Source organism: Lepus europaeus, chromosome 18, assembly GCF_033115175.1.
Source record: "Lepus europaeus isolate LE1 chromosome 18, mLepTim1.pri, whole genome shotgun sequence".
In the NCBI taxonomy this organism is placed as follows: Eukaryota; Metazoa; Chordata; class Mammalia; order Lagomorpha; family Leporidae; genus Lepus; species Lepus europaeus.
This window is the reverse complement of record NC_084844.1, coordinates 22,674,359-22,694,347: the sequence shown is the minus strand read 5'-3', so window position 1 is coordinate 22,694,347 and position 19,989 is coordinate 22,674,359. Positions and strand designations below refer to the sequence as shown.

The window sequence follows — 19,989 nt, the reverse complement described above, 5'->3', positions numbered from 1 at the left end:
AACTCATAGATTTAAACATGTTTAATGTGCTATACTCCATTGTGGTTATTATCTTATTCCTGGTCAACTGTATAGCACTTGGCTAGTTGGAGCTTAGTCAGATTATTTCCTGGGCCCTTATTTTATTTATTTTTTAAAGATTTATTTATTTATTTGAAAGGCAGAGCTACAGAGAGGCAGAAGCAAGGAGAGAGGTCTTCCATCTGCTGGTTCACTCCCCAAATGGCCGCAACGGCCAGAACTGGTCCCATCTGAAGCCAGGAGCTAGGAGCTTCTTCCAGGTCTCCCATGCAGGTGCAGGGGCCCAAGAACTTGGTCCATCTTCCATTGCTTTCCCAGGTCATAGCAGAGAGCTGGATTGGAAGTGGAGCAGCTGGGACTTGAACCAGTGCCCACATGGGATGCTGGCACTGCAGGTGACGGCTTTACCCGCTATGCCACAGTGCCGGCCCCTCCTGGGTCCTTTTAATAACGCCATAGAAGTTGGGCCCATGCTATAGTGCAGCGAGTTAACACCCTGGCCTGAAGCGCCAGCATCCCATATGGGCTCCAGTTCGAGACCCAGCTGCTCCACTTCCAATCCTGGAAAAGCAGTAGAAGATGCCCCAAGTCCTTGGGCCCCTGCACCCATGTGGGAGACCTGGAAGAAGCTCCTGGCTCCTGGCTTTGGATCGGCTCAGCTCGGGCCGTTGGGGCCAGTTGGGGAGTAAACCATCGGATGGAAGACCTCTCTCTCCTCTCTCCTCTCTCCTCTCCCTTCTGCCTTTTCCCCTCTCCCCTCTCCCTTCTCTCTCCTCTCTTTGTGTAAATCTGCCTTTCAAATAAATAAATAAATCTTTAAAAAATATATATACCATGGTAGTCTTTGAAAGCCTTTCCTATATTCTAATTCTAGGCTTATCCTGTGTGTTTCCTGCCCCAGATGGGTAACAATCAACCATTTCTCTAGTTTTAGTTCGTTTAGTGGAAAACCATATAGTGATCACAATTTGCGTGTTAGGGGCATGGATGTTATAAATAGACCCTGTTTGTCCAGTGCCGTGGCTCACTTGGTTAATCCTCCACCATTGGCGTCGGCATCCCATATGGGCTCCAGGTTCTAGTCTCGGTTGCTCCTCTTCCAGTCCAGCTCTCTGCTGTGGCCCGGGAAGGCAGTGGAGGATAGCCCAAGTGCTTGGGCCCCTGCACCCGCATGGGAGACCAGGAAGAAGCACCTGGCTTCTGCCTTCGGACTGGCGCAGCGCTGGCCGTAGCGGCCATTTGGGGAATGAACCAACGGAAGGAAAACCTTTCTCTCTGTTTCTCTCTCTCACTGTCTATAACTCTACCTGTCAAATAAATAATTAATAAATAAATAAACCGACCCTGTTGGATAATTGTTTTTTATGTTGTATGATTTATGCCTATACACACTCTCCTTGACCTTATACTTTAGTATATAAGTATACTTCTCAGTAGAGCAAATCACCTTTCCCCAATTTTTCTCTTCCTCTATTAATGTCAGTTTTTAAGAGGAGCACTATAGTTTTACTTTAGATTTCAACAGGGTAATGGAGAAAGCATAATTTCTGCAGTAGCCTACCCAGATGAAATGAAGCTTTAGTTAAATTTTACTGACTCAAGCTGAGTGTGTTTATGTTCTGGACTATTTGCTTTGACAGTATTAGCATTTAAATTGTCACAACTAGGCTCTAAAGTTAACGCCCCATTGAGATGCATGGCGAAAGTTCATAGCTCTGTTGGTACTATTATTTGAGTCTGTGCAACCTGCCACCTCAACGCAGTAGCAAAGTGTTGATTACATAATGAAGCTATCTTCTCTACCGAAGAATTAGAAACTGAAATGAAAGAAAATTACAAAAACACATTGAAAATTAAAACTATAGAAAATTAAGCCTTTAAAAAAAAAAAAGATTTGTTTATTTGAAAGGCAGAGAGAGAGAGAGATCTTCTGTCTGTTGGTTCACTCTCCAAATGGACGCAATGGCCAGGACTGGGCCAGACTGTAGTCAGGAACTTCTTCCAGGTCTTACATGGGGCAGTAGCCTGAGCACTTGGGCCATCTTCAGCTGCTTTCCTAGGCACATTAGCAGGGAACTGGATTGGAAGTGGAGCAGCCAGGATTTGATCCGGTGTCCATATGGGATGCCAGCCCTGTAGGCAGCAACTTAACCAGCTACCCCACAGCCACAGCACTCACCCCTCTTTTTGTTTTTTAAATTACCTTTTAAAACATTTATTTGAGAAGCAGATAGAGAAACCACATGCTCTCATCTGTTTCACTTCTGAAAAGTCTACAATTGTAGGGGCAGGGCTGATATGAAGCTGGGGCTAGAATGCAATCTACGTCTCCCCCATGGAAAACCCAATCACTTGAGCTATCACTGCTACTTCCCGGGTCCACATTAGCAGGAAGCTGGAGTCTGGAGCCAAAGCTGGGTCTTGAATTCGGGTAACATTGATATGGAATGTTGGTATCTTACTTAACAGCTAGGCAAAATGCCTGACCCATGGTAGTTTCTCTGAGGATATTTTTATAGGATGTTCTTTACAGAGAATTGGTAGGGCAGTACAGTATGCAAATCAGAGGAGAAACCAGAACAACCAGTACAACAAATTATACCCGAAGTTTGAAAACCTGTTTTTTGTGGGGATATTTTTTCTGCCTCTTATTTTACCAAGTGCGACAACACTGTATTTGGAATTTGATTTGGCAGTTAATGTTGAAAACAATTAAATTTTACTTTTGCTTTTCATTTGTAAGGTTTGAGAGACTATTGTAAGCAAAAGCCTTTCTGAGATGCCCACATCCCAGATCAGAGTGCCAGTTTGGTTTGAGTCATGCCTGCTCTGCTTCTGATGCAGCTCCCTGCTAGCGTGTCTTAGAAAGCAGTGAAAAATGGCCCAAATGGCGCTTATATGGGAGACCTGGATGGAGTACTGGGCTCCTTGGCTTCAGCCTGGCCCTGCTTGGGCCCCTGCAGCCATTTGGGGAATTAACCCAGCAGATGAAGGATCTCTCCCTCCATAACTCTGCCTTTCAAATGAATAAATCAATCTTTAAAAAAAAAAAAAAAAGACATAAAAGTCTTTTTAGACACATTTTCAGTAGACTCCAGGGATTTCTCTTCTGACCTCAATTTTACTATTTCTAGATGCATCCTTGGAGAACTGTTCACAAAGAAGCCCATCTTTCAAGCTAATCTGGAATTGGCTCAGCTAGAACTGATCAGGTATAGCTCTGCTTGTGTTTTAAGTGTCCAGGTGTGATAGGTAATCTCATTCTCAGTGTCTAACACTTCATTCATCATGCTAAGTGATTTTATGGTACTTACATACATGTAAGTTTCTCTTTGTTTAGTTATGTTTAGCTCCTCTTTTGTCATGTGCTGTATACACGTATGTATTTCACTTAATTTTTAGCCCTTGCCTTGCATATTTTTTATTAGTTTTTCATCAAACAAGCATGCCATTTACAGGATAGTTTTTTTAATCATTAGAGTAGATTACAACTAGATTTATTCCACCAATATTTATTGAGCCTGTTATGCAACAGATTACTTTTTCTGTTAAACTTTAGGATTTAAAGATAATTAAGGTAGTCCCTGCCTTCAAAGAGCTCAGCGTTTAGTAAGGTATACAGCATGTAAATAGAGCCTTATAAAATAGAACCTATAATAAAAGATTTGGAGAAGGCCATGTGTTGAGATGGAATTTGGATTGGCTTTTTTTCATCAATAAAATTAAAGGGTGAAATATAATAGACATGTAGACATTTTAAAAAGGTAATATATAATTTATTATTTGTTATGCAATAAACTCCTAATTATCTATAAACATTTTCAATTTTATGTTCTCTTCTCCCAGTTTCCCCTGTAAGGACACCACAGGACCAGCTCAGCCCTTTGAAATTAATAATAACTAAACACAGCAAAATTGATAGTGAAAATTTGCATGAGGGATTAAAAACATGTTTTACGAAACTAAAAATGTAGACCATTTTGGGTTAGTGTGCTAGTATTTTCTCTTTGCTATCTTGTAAGTTCTGTCCTATCCCTTATGTCCTTAGAGCAGTAAGGTCATATTTTACCTTTCTGCTTGTCTTCTAACTTAATATTAAAGATTTCCCAGACTGTAGGAGGTAATAATTTCTGTTTCTAAAACCTCTAGAATTCATGATGACTCATTCATCTGTTTATTCTTGCTGTTTGCTTTGTTTTCAGCCGACTCTGTGGTAGTCCTTGTCCAGCTGTGTGGCCTGATGTTATCAAACTGCCCTACTTCAATACCATGAAACCGAAGAAGCAATATAGAAGGCGTCTACGAGAAGAATTCTCTTTGTGAGTTGTGCAAAAATATACATCTTGTTTCTATGTCTGGCTGGTGTGGGAACTTTACCTTTTTCTGGAATGGAGAGTTAGTATTGTCCCAATTTATTATATGATAGTATACCATAGAAAAAATTTAGTTTTTGAACAGTATATTAGTTTTTATCATAGCCCTTTGATAAATTTTCTTCCCTGAAGGTTTTAGATGATAGAATATCATTTTATTTTAAACACTATGTAAGTTTTCTTCATATTTCCTTGGATCTTCCCAAGGAAAAAAGAAAATGGAACATTGATTCATTATTTTTGCCTATATTATAGCATTTCTTATGTCCCGTGTGGGAGCAGATCTGATTGCTTCCAACTTCAAATTCCCTTTCCTTGGTTTTGCATAGAGCTAAGAATTCAGAGACCTTTTGACACAAGTTACAAGTTTATTAACTATGGAGTCTTTGTGAATTTGTCTGTTCTCTATTCCTTTCCATAGCATTCCTTCAGCAGCACTTGATTTATTGGACCACATGCTGACACTAGATCCTAGCAAGCGATGCACAGCTGAACAGACCCTACAGAGTGACTTCCTTAAAGATGTCGAGCTCAGCAAAATGGCTCCTCCAGAGTAAGTGCTGATGGCTGTGTACAGTATCACCCCTGGGTCTCAGGAGATGAAAAATAATAGTTTTTTTTTTTAAAAGAACTGCAAATAGCCAATTAAGTCTCAAATAGAGAGGTTTCCTTTATTATAGGCGATAAGGAGATTTATTTCTTTGGTTTTTTTTTGTTTGTTTGTTTTGTTTTGCTTTTTAAATAAGGAATAGTTTTAGCTAGGATCTTTGCTCTAATTTGACTCAAGCCATCTTCTTTGGTCTATGGATCCCTATCACTTTGCCCTGTACAATAACCTCTTTCAAAGTATTCCTTGGAGTCCCAGCTGCTTCCTATTAATATGCCCGGGAAAGCACCAGATGCTGGCCAAAGTTCTTGGGCCCCTGCCCCCAGATGGGAGACCCAGATTGAGTTCCTGGCTCCTGGCTTCAGCTTGGCCCAGGCCTGGCTGTTGTTGCTATCTGGGAAATGAACCAGCAGATGGAAGATATATATATATATATATCTCTCTCCCTCTCTTTCTCTCTTTCTTTCTTTCTTTCTTTCTCTCTTTCTTCACTCTGCCTGTCAAATAAATAAATAAATCTTTAAATTAAAAAATATATATATTGCTTGGGGCCAGCATTGTGGCATAGCTGGGTTAAGGCTGCTTGTGGCACTGTCATACTATATTGGACTGCCAGTTTGAGTCCCCACTGATCTGCACCTAACCTAACTTCCTGCATAATTGTGTGCCTGAGAGGGCAGCAGATCATGGCGCAAGTGTTTGGGCCTTGCCACCCATGCGGGAGACCTGGATGGAGTTCTTGGCTCTTGGTTTTGTCCTGGCCCAGCCCTGACTCTTTTGTCCAATTGGGGAGTGAGCTAGCAGATGAAAGATCTCTCTCTCTCTCTCTCTCTCTCTCTCTCTCTGCATCTGTCTCTTCCTTTCTCTCTCTATGTTGCACTGCCTTTCACAGAAATAAATACATTTTTTTAAAGATTTATTTTATTTATTTATTTGAAAGACAGAGTTATAGAGAGGGGTAGAGACACAGAGAGGTCTTTCATCCGCTGATTCACCCTCCAGATGGCCACAACAGCCAGAACTGAGCTGATCCAAAGTCAGGAGCCATGAGCTTCTTCCAGGTCTCCCACCTGGGTGCAGGGGCCCAAGGACTTTGGCTATCTTCTACTGCTTTCCCAGGCCATAACAGAGAGCTGATACCTCACAGAATACACATTAGCAGGAAACTGGATTAGAAGTGGAGGAACCAGGCACTCTGGTACCTGGCATCTTAACCATTGTGCCAAATGCCTCTCCAGGTTATTGATTTTTTTTTTTTTTTTTTTTGGTTATTGAATTTTGATGTAAAAATATGGTCTTTGAATATGTCTTTTATCAGAGTCATATCAACTTCCTATATTCCATAGGATCTCCAGAGGTTCTACACTCAAATCCCACAGTCTGAGATACAGAAAGTATTATCTTTACATTTATTGCTCATAGTGTTCTAGCTTTCATTTCAGATTTTCAGAGAGCATTTTATTACCTTAATAAAGACTGGGGCCAGCTTTGTGGTGCAGCAGGTGAAGCCAGCATTTACAACACCAACTTCCCATGTTGGGGTGTACTTTGAGTCCTAGCTACTGCACTTCCAATCCAGCTTTATGCTAATACACTATGGAAGGCCAGCGCCGCGGCTCAACAGGCTAATCCTCCACCTTGCGGCGCCGGCACACCGGGTTCTAGTCCCGGTCGGGGCGCTGGATTCTGTCCCGGTTGCCCCTCTTCCAGGCCAGCTCTCTGCTGTGGCCAGGGAGTGCAGTGGAGGATGGCCCAAGAGCTTGGGGCCCTGCACCCCATGGGAGACCAGGATAAGCACCTGGCTCCTGGCTTCGGATCAGTGCAGTGCGCCGGCCACAACGGCCTTTGGAGGGTGAACCAACGGCAAAGGAAGACCTTTCTCTCTGTCTCTCTCTCTCTCACTGTCCACTCTGCCTGTCAAAAAAAAAAAAAAAAACCACTATGGAAGGCAACAGAAGATGGCCTAAGCATTTGGGCCCCTGCCACCCCTATAGGAGACCAGGATGGAGTTCCTGGTTCCTGGCTTTTGTCTGACCCATACCTGACTTTTGCAGACATTTAAAGATTTATTTATTATTTATTTTGAAAGTTGAAGTTGCATAGAGAGAGGGAGAGACAGTGATCTTCTGTCCACTCGCTGGTTCACTCCCCAGGTGGTCAAAACAGCCAGGAACTTCATCTGGATCTCTCACTTGGGTAACAGGGCCCCAAATACTTGGGCCATGGTCTTCTGCTTTTTCCGTGTCATTAACAGGGAGCTGCATTGGAAGTGAAGCAGCTGGAACGTAAACTAGCACCTATACAGGATGCCAGCATCATAGGCATGAGCTTTGCCTGTTACACCACAATGCTGGCCCCAGCATTGCACTAGAAGTTTGATAAACTGAATGTGACTTGAAACACTTTAACTTAAAAAAAAAAAAAAAAAACCCTCTATAATAGGAAACTTAATCATGATACAGAAAGATACTTCAAAAACTGTGCATTCTCTTAATTCCATTTAAAAAAAAAAAAAGATTTATTTATTTATTTGAAAGGCAGAGTTACAAAGAGGTGAGGGGTGGGGTCTTCCATCCTTTGGTTCACTCCCCAGATGGCTGCAATAGCCGGAGCTGCACCAAACCAAAGCCTGGAGCCAGGAGCTTCTTCCAGGTCTCCCATGCAAGTGCAGGGGCCCAAGGACTTGGGCTATCTTCTACTGATTTCCCAGGCCATAGCATAGAACTAGATCAAAAGTGGAGCAGCTGGGACTCGAACTGGTGTCCATATGGGATGCTGGCACTGAAGGCAGTGACTTTACCCTCTATGCCACAGTGCCAGCCCCTAATTCCATTTTTTTAAGTGAACTTTTTGAAGTACCCTCATATATTTCCAAGATTTAAATCACCACCTTTCCTAGTCTTTGTAGACGTTAATAAGTCAATATCTCTGTCGTCCTGTTTATTCCCGACTGAAGCTTGACCAGTAGAGTTCTTTATTCTTGGTATACCTAGGAAGAACAATATTTGGAATATGAGAGTTTATATAGCAAATATGCCCCTAATAACTAGCAAGATCCTCATTTCTCATTGTATAAATCTTTTGGACTTTTCTTCCTCAGACTACTGTCTGCCATGATTTCCTTTTGTACTGCTGCTATCTACTTAGTAACTTTCCTGGATACTTTTATGTCTTCCTAACTCTCCATTCTCGACATCTTTGCCTTCTCATTTTAATCTCTTGCCCATCCATTTACTCACTGCATTCCCCTTTGTTTTCTTTTTCCAGCCTCCCCCACTGGCAGGATTGCCATGAGCTATGGAGTAAAAAGCGACGACGACAGCGACAAAGTGGTATTGTGGTGGAAGAGCCACCTCCATCCAAAACCTCTCGAAAAGAAACTACCTCAGGGACAAGTGCTGAGCCTGTGAAGAACAGCAGCCCAGCACTACCTCAGCCTGCTCCTAGCAAGGTGGAGCCTGGGGCTGGGGATGCAATAGGTCAGTGCTGGAATGGGGTCTTTGTGCCTTTAATAAGCACATTTTGGCAGGTTTTGAAGGTTAAGTGCAAGGAGTGTGTGTGTATCTCTTTGTCTTTTAGTTTTTGTTCAGTAGAATATTAGGAAAAATATTGATGTTCTCATTATGAACAGAAAGAGATAGTCCAGGTTTTGTATTTATTGTCCAGAAGGGCAGTCCTTTTAAATAATTTTCCTTTCCTGGATAAGAAACTGTGTCTCAGATGTGTGGCCTAAATCAGTGAATTAGGTAAGCAAAATTTAATTTAAAGTTAGTTATCATGGCTCTCCAACATATATAATTTGGAGTTCTGTTTATGTTAGATTTAATAAGATCTTAGGATATAATCATGTTAAATCACAATTGCTAGATGTGTTAGTTCTGTGGACTGTTAATTGTTCTAAATATTCCTAAAGCTAAAGCCATGTCATAACTGTTATAACAAAATAGTCCTGTGGCACCCCCGATTTTTCTACTACATATGCTCTTCTGGTTCACTTTCCCTTCCCTGCTTACCTATAGCAGTGATTCTCAACATTGAACTCATCCAGGAAGCTTTACAAATAAGTACCTTGTGACAGTTGCTGGATCTCTAGGGATGGGACTTGAGACATCTGAATTTTAAAATCTCTCCTAATAATTTTTATGTACAGTAAGGGTTGAAAATCACTGACATTGAAGAATACAGATAAAATGAAACAACTTTTACACACAATGCAGAGATGTTTAAGTCCCTGTATTTTTAAGCAAAAGTGTAAAGAATAACAAACTGTGTCATGACTTTTTTTTTTTTTTTTTTTTTTGAGAGATAGAGACAGACAGAGAGCTCCCATCCACTGATTTACTCCCCAGGTGTCTGCCATGGCTCAGATTGGGCCAGTCCAGAGTCGGGAGCCAGGAACACAATCCAAGTCTCCCACCTGGGTGGCAGGGACCCAACCACTTGAGTTATCAGCTGCTGCCTTCCAGGGTGTATACCAGTAGGAAGTTGGAATTGGGAGAGGAGCTGGGACTCAAACCCAGGCATTCCAACATGGGATGTGGGCATCCCAAGCAGTGTTTTAACTGCTGTTCCAAACACCTGCCCCTGTCGGGACAGTTTGAGGCATGAAAAACGAGACATTCAAAATGAACCATCATTTTTTGGATATTATAAGTTGCTTTTACCAGTTGAAGAAGGCAAAGGGCCCTTGCCCTGCCTCGTCCGCTTATGTTGGTTCCACTGTCTATCCACAGGCCTTGGTGACATCACACAGCAGCTAAATCAAAGTGAATTGGCAGTGTTATTGAACCTGCTGCAGAGCCAAACCGACCTGAGCATCCCTCAGATGGCACAGCTGCTTAACATCCACTCCAACCCAGAGATACAGCAGCAGCTGGAAGCTCTGAATCAATCCATCAGTGCCCTGACGGAAGCCAGTTCCCAGCAGCAGGACTCAGAGCCCATAGCCCCAGAGGAGTCTTTAAAGGAGGCACCCCCTGCCCCAGTGGTCCTGCCTTCAGCAGAACAGACAACCCCTGAAGCTTCAAGCACACCAGCTGACATGCAGAATATGTTGGCAGTTCTCTTGAGTCAGCTGATGAAAACCCAGGAGCCAGCAGGCAACCTGGAGGAAAACAACAGTGACAAGAACAGTGGGCCACAGGGACCCCGAAGAACTCCCACAATGCCACAGGAGGAGGCAGCAGGTAAACAGACCGGTCATGAATCTCATTGAGCTCAGGTGCTGTCTGTTGATCCTCTTAAAAATTTCTTTAACATTTTCTTTTTCACATCAATGGCCTCAGTATCAGTTTTCTGTAACCTAGTCTACAGGAGAACTTAACACCAAGTGATGTATTTCTTGCCCGACTTCTTTTATTTAAGTCTCAAAGCTTCTCAAAGCACTTTTCATTTACTGATTGCTTTTCCACTTGCTAGGAGGTAGGTAAGTAAAGCCCCTGTGTTCTAATCAAAAAAACCACAATCATAGCTAGCGATACATTTTGAACCACTGTGTGTGTGGTGGCCAGCTAGTCCTACAACTTGAAAACCTGACTTCAAAACAAACCATTATCACATTGTATTTCTTTACCTGTAGTGGAGTGGATGCTGACTGACAGAATCTTACCTGGAAGATACAGTCAAGAAAACCCTAATAAAATACTATTTTAATTTCCTGAAGAATAATTTGGGAATATTTCTAAGTAGGTGATTAGCACCACACATTTCTTTTAAAAAAATAATAGTATATAAAAACAGTTCCTTTAGATTTGTGTTCCTGGAAGAGACAGTTGAACGAAACCCCGATTAGGAAGTAAGCAATACATAAAGAGAAAAGAAATCAGAAAAAGGGAAATGTTATACCTGACCTCGTATGATCACAGCATACAATTTATCAGAGGGAAAAGAAGCTTAAATTCTCAAATCAATTTTGATTCACAATCTGTTTGTAAAATTTTTATTTATCTGAAAATGTTTTTAACTTCTGAGAAATTTTCACTGTCCATGAAGACCCCATGAATTGGGGAATAAGAAGAAGCACGAGGGCTGAAGAGATACTAACCTTCAACTGTAGGGTCGGTCCTAAACTCACATTTCATAAAGGATGGCGCCAAAAGTATATGCCTTCTTTTCACTGGTATAAGGTCAAATACATAAGCTATTTTTCATATATAAAGCTTTTGAAAACTGGACAATAACATAAAGTTAACCCTTTACACTTAGAAAAACTGCAGTCCAGGGAATAATCTGCCTGTGGTCCTACTGCTGGTTATTTAAGTTACTCTGGGACATAGAGTAACAGAAGAAACTAACTTGAATTAAAGTAGGCCTTTTTGTCTCATTTCTCCAGACTTTGACCCCCTGGCCCTCCTGCCCCAAATTCATCTCTAATTAAAAATTTGGAAGAAGTGCGTTAAAATAAATAGCATAGTGACTGAAAGAAATTCACCCAATAATTAAGCCAACAAACTATCAGCCAAATGGTAAATTGAGCTAAAACTAAAGCCAGACCTGTGACCAGAAGTTTTCACAATAGAGTGTAATGGTACCATACCTGGTTATTGTAGTCACCCTTAGATTATCCAGCTGGTGTCTTCCCTGTTCTTATTTCTCACTTGCTGCCTCTTACTTGGCCATGTCACTGTTCATTAGCACTTCCACCAGAGGGCAGACTGTATAAACCAGAGAAAGTGACAACCTCTTTATTTGGCTATTGTTTAATTATTCTGTACTTGTTGGGAATGGGTGCTGGTTGAAATCTAATAAATCAAATGAAGTTTTAAAGTTATTTTTACAGTTTATTAATCCCTCCATTAGACTGCTAGGGATTGGGCAACATAGCTGCATATTTTTTAGTTTATTTATGAGAGAGAGAGAGAAAGAGACAGACAGACATCCCATTCACCAGTTCGCTCCTCAAATACCAACAACAGGTAGGACTGTGTCAGGTTGAAGCCAGGAACTGGAAATTTAACCTGAGTCAGTTACCTGAGCCTTTACTGCTACATCTCAGGATCTGTAGCTAGGAGCCAGAGCTGGGTATTGAACCCAAATACTCTGACATGGGACACAGGCATCTTAACTGATGTCTCAGCTGAGGTAGGCTGAATGTCTACCCCAACACTTTAAATCTTTATATAATTTGTATTTCATAGTTTATATCTAATTCCTTTAAGAAGTTTTGTAACTTTACCTTAATAAGGTAATTTACAGTCTATCTGCTTTACTACTTTGGATTAGAATTTTCATTTTATACTTTGAGCCCAAGAATTAGCCCTAATTAGACTATTGACATTAAAGGCAGAGTTGTTTAAATATGAAATCAAAATAGCTGGGAGAATGTAAATTTAGATTGGACCACTTTTTCAGCTATTCATTTTTATAGTTAATTGCCATTGGTATTAAGAAACCTGATGTTCCATTTGTGTATCATCTAAAAATACTTTTTAAAAAGACTGGTAATGTGATCTCCTTACGTACAAGATGTGTACTGTTGACAACAGAAGGTTCTGAATTCCATTGATGCTTATAGTCAGCCCACCTTATTCAGGTTGTCTGCTTTCCAAGTTGTGACTTTTCCATAGCTAATTTTTGTCCCTTAAATTCATTTTCCTTTGCTGCCCAGTCAACTAACCAATACAGTCAACAAGTGATTTGGGTAGGTACTTATATATAGGGTAGCCAATTCATTCTTGGATTGTCCTGGTTTTAAAACTGAAAGTCAAAAAAAAGAAAAAAAATCTGAAAGTCAGCAACGTGATAACTCCCCTCAGTGCTGGACAGACTGGAGCCATTCATCACCCTACTTGTATGATGCCCATTACACCTGACCTCATCCCTCTACTGCACACCCTTACAATTTTTTGTAGTGTTTTTGGAATGCTCTCATCCGCATGCTAAGGGAATGCAAACCTATCTACTGATTGTCTTTGCAAAATATAATTAAGGTAAATGTGCTAAAAAAATACCTACTTATAACTCAAAACTGTTTTTGGTTTATCTGATTAATGACTTTCCATCACTAGCTCAAATAATGAAAGAATGACTGTATAGATATTTTAAAATAATCTTCCATTGAGAAAAGAAAAATTGGCCACTTGGAAGATATCTCAGCAGAGTGATCCCAATTCTCTAAAGGCACTGTTCAGACTATGCTCTTGTTTTGTGTGTCTCCGGCTCAGCCATCTTATGTCTTTCCTCTGCTGCCTTGGCAGGAGTTCATTATCAGACAATGATTGCTGTGCTTCGGCACACTTAGACAGCAGTGGGAAGAAAATGTCTGGGGAAGTCAATGAAGAAAGACAAAGATCTTCATAAAGATAGAATATAGTATTAGTTCAATACACTTCTAAATACTGAGTTCTTAAACTCTCTCCAAGACAAACAGGTATTTATCAACAACCCGTTCTGCATGATACCTCGCTACTGTGATATTTTTCCATAGCATGGAAAAAATCCAGGAGGTAGGAAAACAAAATAAAAAACTATGATAGAAGATGACTTCAGTCTTTATAATTACTCTAACACAGGAAGCTGAATGACAATGTGGTGGTTAATATTCCTTTCTTGAGAACATGATTATGGTGAGAGATGACTGAAGTTTGGAGAAGCAAGTATATTTTTATACATAATGATAATGAAAAGTTTTTATTCTCTTCTGTGTATTCTTCAAGTTCTATTTCAGGTTAACCTTACATCATCAAACATTCTGTAAAATGTGTTAGCCAAGTCCATGCAAGGTCTCCGCTGTACAGCAAGATTATGTGCTAGAAATGTGACCACAGCATGTATATTGTTCCCTCTCATTTTTTTTTTCTGTTTTATTTTCATTAATGTCTAACAGCAAAAAGGGATCAGGAGGCTGCCAACAGCCTATATATTAGAACAGTTTTTTAAGGAAGGAAATGGAGGAGATCTCAGTCAAAAATCAGGACAATCACTTGAAATATATGATCTTTTTATACCAGCTGTTAGATCCAGAATACAACTGTTTTACTTTTATTCACTTTATTTTATTTATAAATTGCAATTTCTTGATCCCAAAATTTTATTCTTTATATATCCGGTTACTTGTATTGATATTTGTTTATGTTGGGCAGTGTGTGTGTGTGTATGTGTGTGTGTGTGTCTGTGAGTGTGTTATCTGTGTGTTTGTGTTTATAATCACATGATTTTTATGATGGTGTTTAAAAGAAGTAACCCTTCCACAGCATGTCCTCCTCACATTCTTCCACCAGAGAAGAGGCCCCCTGAGCCCCCCGGACCTCCACCGCCGCCACCTCCACCCCCTCTGGTTGAAGGCGATCTTTCCAGCGCCCCCCAGGAGTTGAACCCAGCCGTGACAGCCGCCTTGCTGCAACTTTTATCCCAACCTGAAGCAGAGCCTCCTGGCCACCTGCCACATGAGCACCAGGCCTTGAGACCAATGGAGTACTCCAACCGGCCCCATCCAAACAGGACTTATGGAAACACTGATGGGCCTGAAACAGGGTTCAGTGCCACTGACACTGATGAACGCAACTCTGGTCCAGCCTTGACAGAATCCTTGGTCCAGACCCTGGTGAAGAACAGGACCTTCTCAGGCTCTGTGAGCCACCTTGGGGAGTCCAGCAGTTACCAGGGCACAGGGTCAGTGCAGTTCCCAGGTGACCAGGACCTTCGTTTTGCCAGGGTCCCCTTAGCATTGCACTCAGTGGTTGGGCAACCATTCCTGAAGGCTGAGGGAAGCAGCAACTCTGTCGTACATACAGAGACCAAATTACAAAACTATGGGGAGCTGGGGCCAGGAACCACTGTGGCCAGCAGCTCAGGAGCAGGCCTTCCCTGGGCGGCCCCAGCTCAGTCTTCTGCTTATGGAAAACTCTATCGGGGGCCTACAAGAGTCCCTCCAAGAGGGGGAAGAGGGAGAGGAGTTCCTTACTAACCCAGAGACTTCAGTGTCCTGAAATATTCTTTCCCTATTCATCCTTCCATCCAGTCCTCAAAACCTTTAATGAAATCATTTGCCAGAGGGAGGTAGTCATCTGCATTTGGCTAGTGCGAAGCTGTCCAGTGTATTTCTTGCTCACTTGCTAGTAGCAAGTGACCTATAAGGATGTTGGCACCAGTTCCTCCTGGATGGGTGACAGCCAGAACTTCAACTCTACCTAGTAGATACAGTAGAGAATATGAAAAGAGTCATTAAATTAAAAAGCAAATGTTTTATTAGCTATTGACTGCACTTCTTGAGCAGAAGAGAGAACAGTTTCAGTTTAGAGATGGCTCAGGAGAGGATCCATTTGGTTTTTAAAGTTTTGGGACTTTTTTCTCTTTTGGTGGTTTCTTTTAAATTGTAGATTGGGTTGTTTTCGGGTTTCGGGGTTATTTTCTTTTGAAGAGAATAGTGTTCACAAAATTTGAGCTGCTCATAGGCTTTTGTTAAAAGGAAAACAGAGTGGCCTGGCTGATTGAAATAAATGTTTTCTTCCTCTCCACCATCTCACATTTTTGCTTTTAAGTGAACACTTTTTTCCCCATTGAGCATCTTGAACACATCTTTTTTCCAAATAAATTACTCATTCTTATAGTTGCCTCCACTTTGAAAAAAAGATGTGCCCCTCTCCCTGCACATAAACCAGGTTGTAGAAGGTGGCATTCTTGGGCAAGTAGGCAGACTTAATTCTATCTATTTCTGTTTTTTAACTTATATTTATATATTCATATTCTCTCCTTCCCTCTTACTCTCCTCCCACCCTCTCCCATCCTCCCTCTCTCCTCTCCCCCTTTTCCTCTCCATCTTTGTTTCTCTTTCTGCCTCTCCCTCTCCATTCCCTCCCATTTTGAGTAATTTGTTTGGAAAAAATCATTAAGATGCCAAAGAACCTGGAATAATTCTTTTTTTTTTTTTTTAATAAAGGAAAGGAAATTCAAACTCCTACATTGTTCTTTGTAAAATGTTTTTTAAAAACCATGTTCTGATGGGGAAGTTGATTGTAAATGTGGACAGCCTAGGACTTTGCTGTTGAGCTGTGGTTAGAGATGAAGCCTCCATATGTAGAGGGCTAATAAGAGCAGTTAGTATATTGTTTACACATATATTTTTATGTCCAAAAAAAAAAAAAAGACCTTTCAAACCAAGCATTGTGGTATTGTCAAAGAAAAAAAATACATCCTGAAAATATGTGGAAATGTAACCTAGTTTAGGGTGGGTATTTTTCTGAAGATACCTTTTATAAGAGATAGTTTTAAAACAGCTTATTGAGAGAAAGAACAGTATTGACATATACACATCCCAGCCATGTATATCCTGCCAATTCTTTTAGAGATTTTTCACTGGAGAGATTTGGTTTTGGTTCTGGTGGTAAAAGGGGTTAAAGTATGACTTCCTGGCAAGAACTTGGCCTTATTATAAACAGGAAATGGAAAAGAGAACGACTCTCAGGGTTGAATAATTTGGGAGGCTTCTCGTTCTGTCTTCCATTTCTTTGTGAGTACCAGCATACAGAGTGTGACATGTCATATAATCTGTCTGCACAGACTTATTGCATGAAGCTTAGGTTAGCCCTCTTCCAAAGAAAAGGCAAAAACATACTTCAGCATCTTGGAGGATAGTTTTCAAAACCTAAGTAAAGGTTCGTGTTGCAATGCCAAGTTCTTATATTAAATAAAATCTGCATATAAGAGAAAGGTGCATCAATTAACAAAAGAAAACTTTATAAAGAAAAGAAGAACCCACTTCAGATACTTACATGAAGACTTTTCCCGTGAATCGTAATAGGTAGTTACTGGTGTGTGTATTTCTTTATTATTATTTGGTTTTTGGTCTGCCCTTGCCCTCGGGGCCAAACATCGATTAGAAAGAAAACCTAGCCATTTTGGCGTTGGTGACTTTTTATGCAAGTATGTCCAGTTAGATTTGCCAGGCACACTGAAATGCTATTGGTTAATTACAATAAAGTTCATCTGAATCTTCTGTCGACTTCTGAATAGTCTTCAGATGTGGGCCTTTATATTTTAGAATATTTCAGTTAGAGGGCTTGGGCCCCAGTCCCCTGTTTTTGATTGAAGAGCCTGAGCCTCAGATACTTTCAAAAGTATCTGTTCAGTGAAAAAATTGGTTTCCCACCAGATATGAATAAAATTTTTATATGTTTTCATTGTATTTTGGTTGTCAGCAATCATCTAATTTTCCCCCTCCCTTTTCTACCCCTAATTTTTAATTATGCCAAATATTCTAAATAATATACTTAAGCCTCCATTCTCCCATCCCTTCTAGGGGTGGATGTATGTGTGAGTGTGTGTATGTGTATACATGATTCCATCTCACCCCACCCCCATTTGGGGAGTCTTAACTTTTAAAATGAAAAAGGAAAAAAAAACAAGTTTGGTAATTTGAATAATTCTAAAACCAGAGAAAAAGAGAAACTCCTTTAATATCCTGGAATCTATGTGGAGGAAGAAAAGGTATTTGTTCACTTTTCAGCCATGTTATCTATAAATGTGATGGAAGTAAAGGTTTGGCAGAATTTCATCTTGGCTCTCTGAAAATTACAAACCCAATTAATTCCATTCAAAAGTGGTTTTGGTTTTATTTTAATTGTACCTTGGAAGATATCAAGGCTATTAAATACATTATTTTGAACAGATGAGAAATCTAATTCTGTTCACGAATGAGAGGCAAAACTGGTTTGACCATGATCATTTTTGTGGTTTTGAAACAAATTTGCTTGACCCAGTTTTCTTAGTTTTTTTCTTCAGCTGTCCATAGAAACAATAAGGATTTGAAAATGACATCAGATCTATATGTTTAAAGCAGGGCAGTTAGCACAAATTTGTAAGTAGGACTTCTGTTAGCTTTTGCCATAGACATCACCCAGCCACTTGTATGTGTGTGTGTATATAATATGCATATATAGTTACAGTGCTACAGTGGTTACCAGCAGGTTTTGAGAGAGAATGCTGCATCAGAAAAGTGTCAGTTGCCACCTCATTTTCCCTGACTTAGGTTCCTGACACTGTATTCCTTTCTCTCTCTTGTTTTTGCCCCCCATCGGGTGTACTTTGTCTATGTACAGATATTTTGTAATATATTAAATTTTTTTCTTTCAGTTTATAAAAATGGAAAGTGGAGATTGGAAAATTAAATATTTCCTGCTACTATACCACTTTTGCTCCATTGCATTTCCTTCTTAATCTGTACTTTCTGAGCATATCTGGTCATGTATAAAGGGCATTTTCCTCCACTCTTTCTTAGGGGTTCTCCGTCTCAAAATTGCTATAATCTCATAAACTGCAAAAACTAAGTTTTCAGGGTTTGAAGAGGTTCTTGAAAAGACTAGGAACTAGTGAATTTTTTAAATGAAAGAAACTGTAAAATGCGATTTTTTTTTAAAAAAGTAGAAAACAGTTACACAAATAATGGTGGCACAAAGCCTCTGAGAGTTGAGCATCATGTACCCTGACTCCTCCTGACAGGAGAGGTAAGTGGGTTTGAGCTCAGCTGTCTTCAAGGGAAGTCGTTAAAAGACTGTTTAGACCCAAAGGATAGTCTTAAACCAAATTCCCCACCCAGTTCCCATGTTCTAGAACAGGGTCAGCCTGGGGATGAGTATACTTAGGTCGATGGAGATTTACTGATGCATTGCCAACCCTGGAAATAAGTCAACGTTGTTTAAAGGTTAAAATTCTTATTTTTTCCAAGATTGATCCCAACTCCATCTGAGGAGATAATTGTTTTCCCTTCCCTTACATGGCATAGAACACAGTATAAACGTTCCCATGCAGGATGTGCGGCAATGCTGCTTGTTCAAAGCAGAGGGCAAATAAAATCCATCAGGAGAAAGGAAGAGGGGAGATAGGCGTATCTGGAAGCTGTAAGTGGGGTAACTGAGTCATAACAAGGTTAAGGAGTACTCCAGAACTAGGGAGATTAGGAGGAAGTTGATTCAAAAGCTGGTAGTGATAAGGGCCATGTCAGCCTGTTTTTGAATCCTCAAAGTTTGTATGGTGTTCCATTGCCTGTCGGCTGTCACATCTTATCCAGAAGGAGAATTGGATTGTTCTGATTCCTGTAATCACATGTTCCTGGTTTTCAGGGACAAGGAATGAGTTTTAGGTTCTTTGTACATTACAAGTTCATGACTAGAGTGTGAACTTCAACTTACTAGAGAATATGGTTCTCACTAATTCGCACTTGCTGTCTTCAATTCTGAGCCTAAAGACCAAGAACCTAGTAACCTAGACTTTTTGTCTGTCACACCCAAAGCCATTTCTGACTAGAAACTGTGCTGTTCAAGTTCCTAAACTTCTTAGGCACTATCTTCTCCCAGACAGGCATCCTTAATTTTATGGTAGGTTAATGCCTCGTGGAAGTTACCAGTTAATGCTCTTGGTGCTAAACTGGGATTTTTATTATTAAAGATAGCTCCATAGCTTGAATTTTTTTAAGCTATTGAGTAATGTCTCTTTTCACAACTTAGTCATTCTGAAGGGCTGCATGGAATGGGAATGGGGAGTTCCTCAAGTGAGGAAATACTCAACTATTCCATGGGAGAGGCAGTTCTGCTGTCTTCTGGTTGTCCAAGAGGAAGATGAGCGTTCTTGGACTCTGGTTAATTTTATTGTCCAAGTATGGCATTCCTCCTCTGTAGACACATGGTGTTTCTGTAGTCTTGGGGATACTCTGGATAATCCAGAGTTACTTATAAGGTTACTCCAAGCCAAGGTTGGAGACTGGGGGAGCACAACACCTGAAGGAAGGACTGGTGATGCCCTGCCTCACCTTACTATTTGTAGCAGACTCTCCATCACTGTCCACCTACTTTTCATCTCTCACCACCCAGTTAGAGTGATTTAGGCCACCAATCGAATCGATAGGTTCACTCTGCTGGGTATGTAATGCTGTTTTCTAGTTTTGAAAGATCATTCGAGTCAATTCTCAGGGCACATATCCATCCAGATCCTCAACTTAGAGTGGGAGGTGAAGGAGAAAGCAAGATACCCATCCTTTCTTGCCAACAGCTGTGAAAG

At 40.6% G+C, this 19,989-nt stretch overlaps 1 protein-coding gene across 21 annotated transcripts in view; it reads left to right on the top strand.

Annotated features, from left to right (window-relative positions):
- The window catches only part of CDK12 (cyclin dependent kinase 12), an 80,088-nt gene that overhangs the window by 44,811 nt on the left and 15,288 nt on the right, over positions 1 to 19,989 (top strand). For 15 of the 21 annotated variants that reach the window (XR_009868497.1, XR_009868496.1, XR_009868495.1 and 12 more), the window contains exons 9-14: positions 3,156 to 3,233; positions 4,224 to 4,340; positions 4,816 to 4,947; positions 8,269 to 8,480; positions 9,735 to 10,187; positions 14,193 to 14,610. Coding sequence is in view for 12 of the 21 variants with exons in the window: in XM_062216590.1 (XP_062072574.1) it covers positions 3,156 to 3,233; positions 4,224 to 4,340; positions 4,816 to 4,947; positions 8,269 to 8,480; positions 9,735 to 10,187; positions 14,193 to 14,610 (1,410 nt within the window). In the remaining 9 variants the exon portion in view is untranslated. Of the gene's footprint in view, positions 1 to 3,155; positions 3,234 to 4,223; positions 4,341 to 4,815; positions 4,948 to 8,268; positions 8,481 to 9,734; positions 10,188 to 14,192; positions 18,109 to 19,989 lie in introns of those variants that run through there. The other 6 variants (XM_062216599.1, XM_062216600.1, XM_062216598.1 and 3 more) reach the window with 4 other exon arrangements.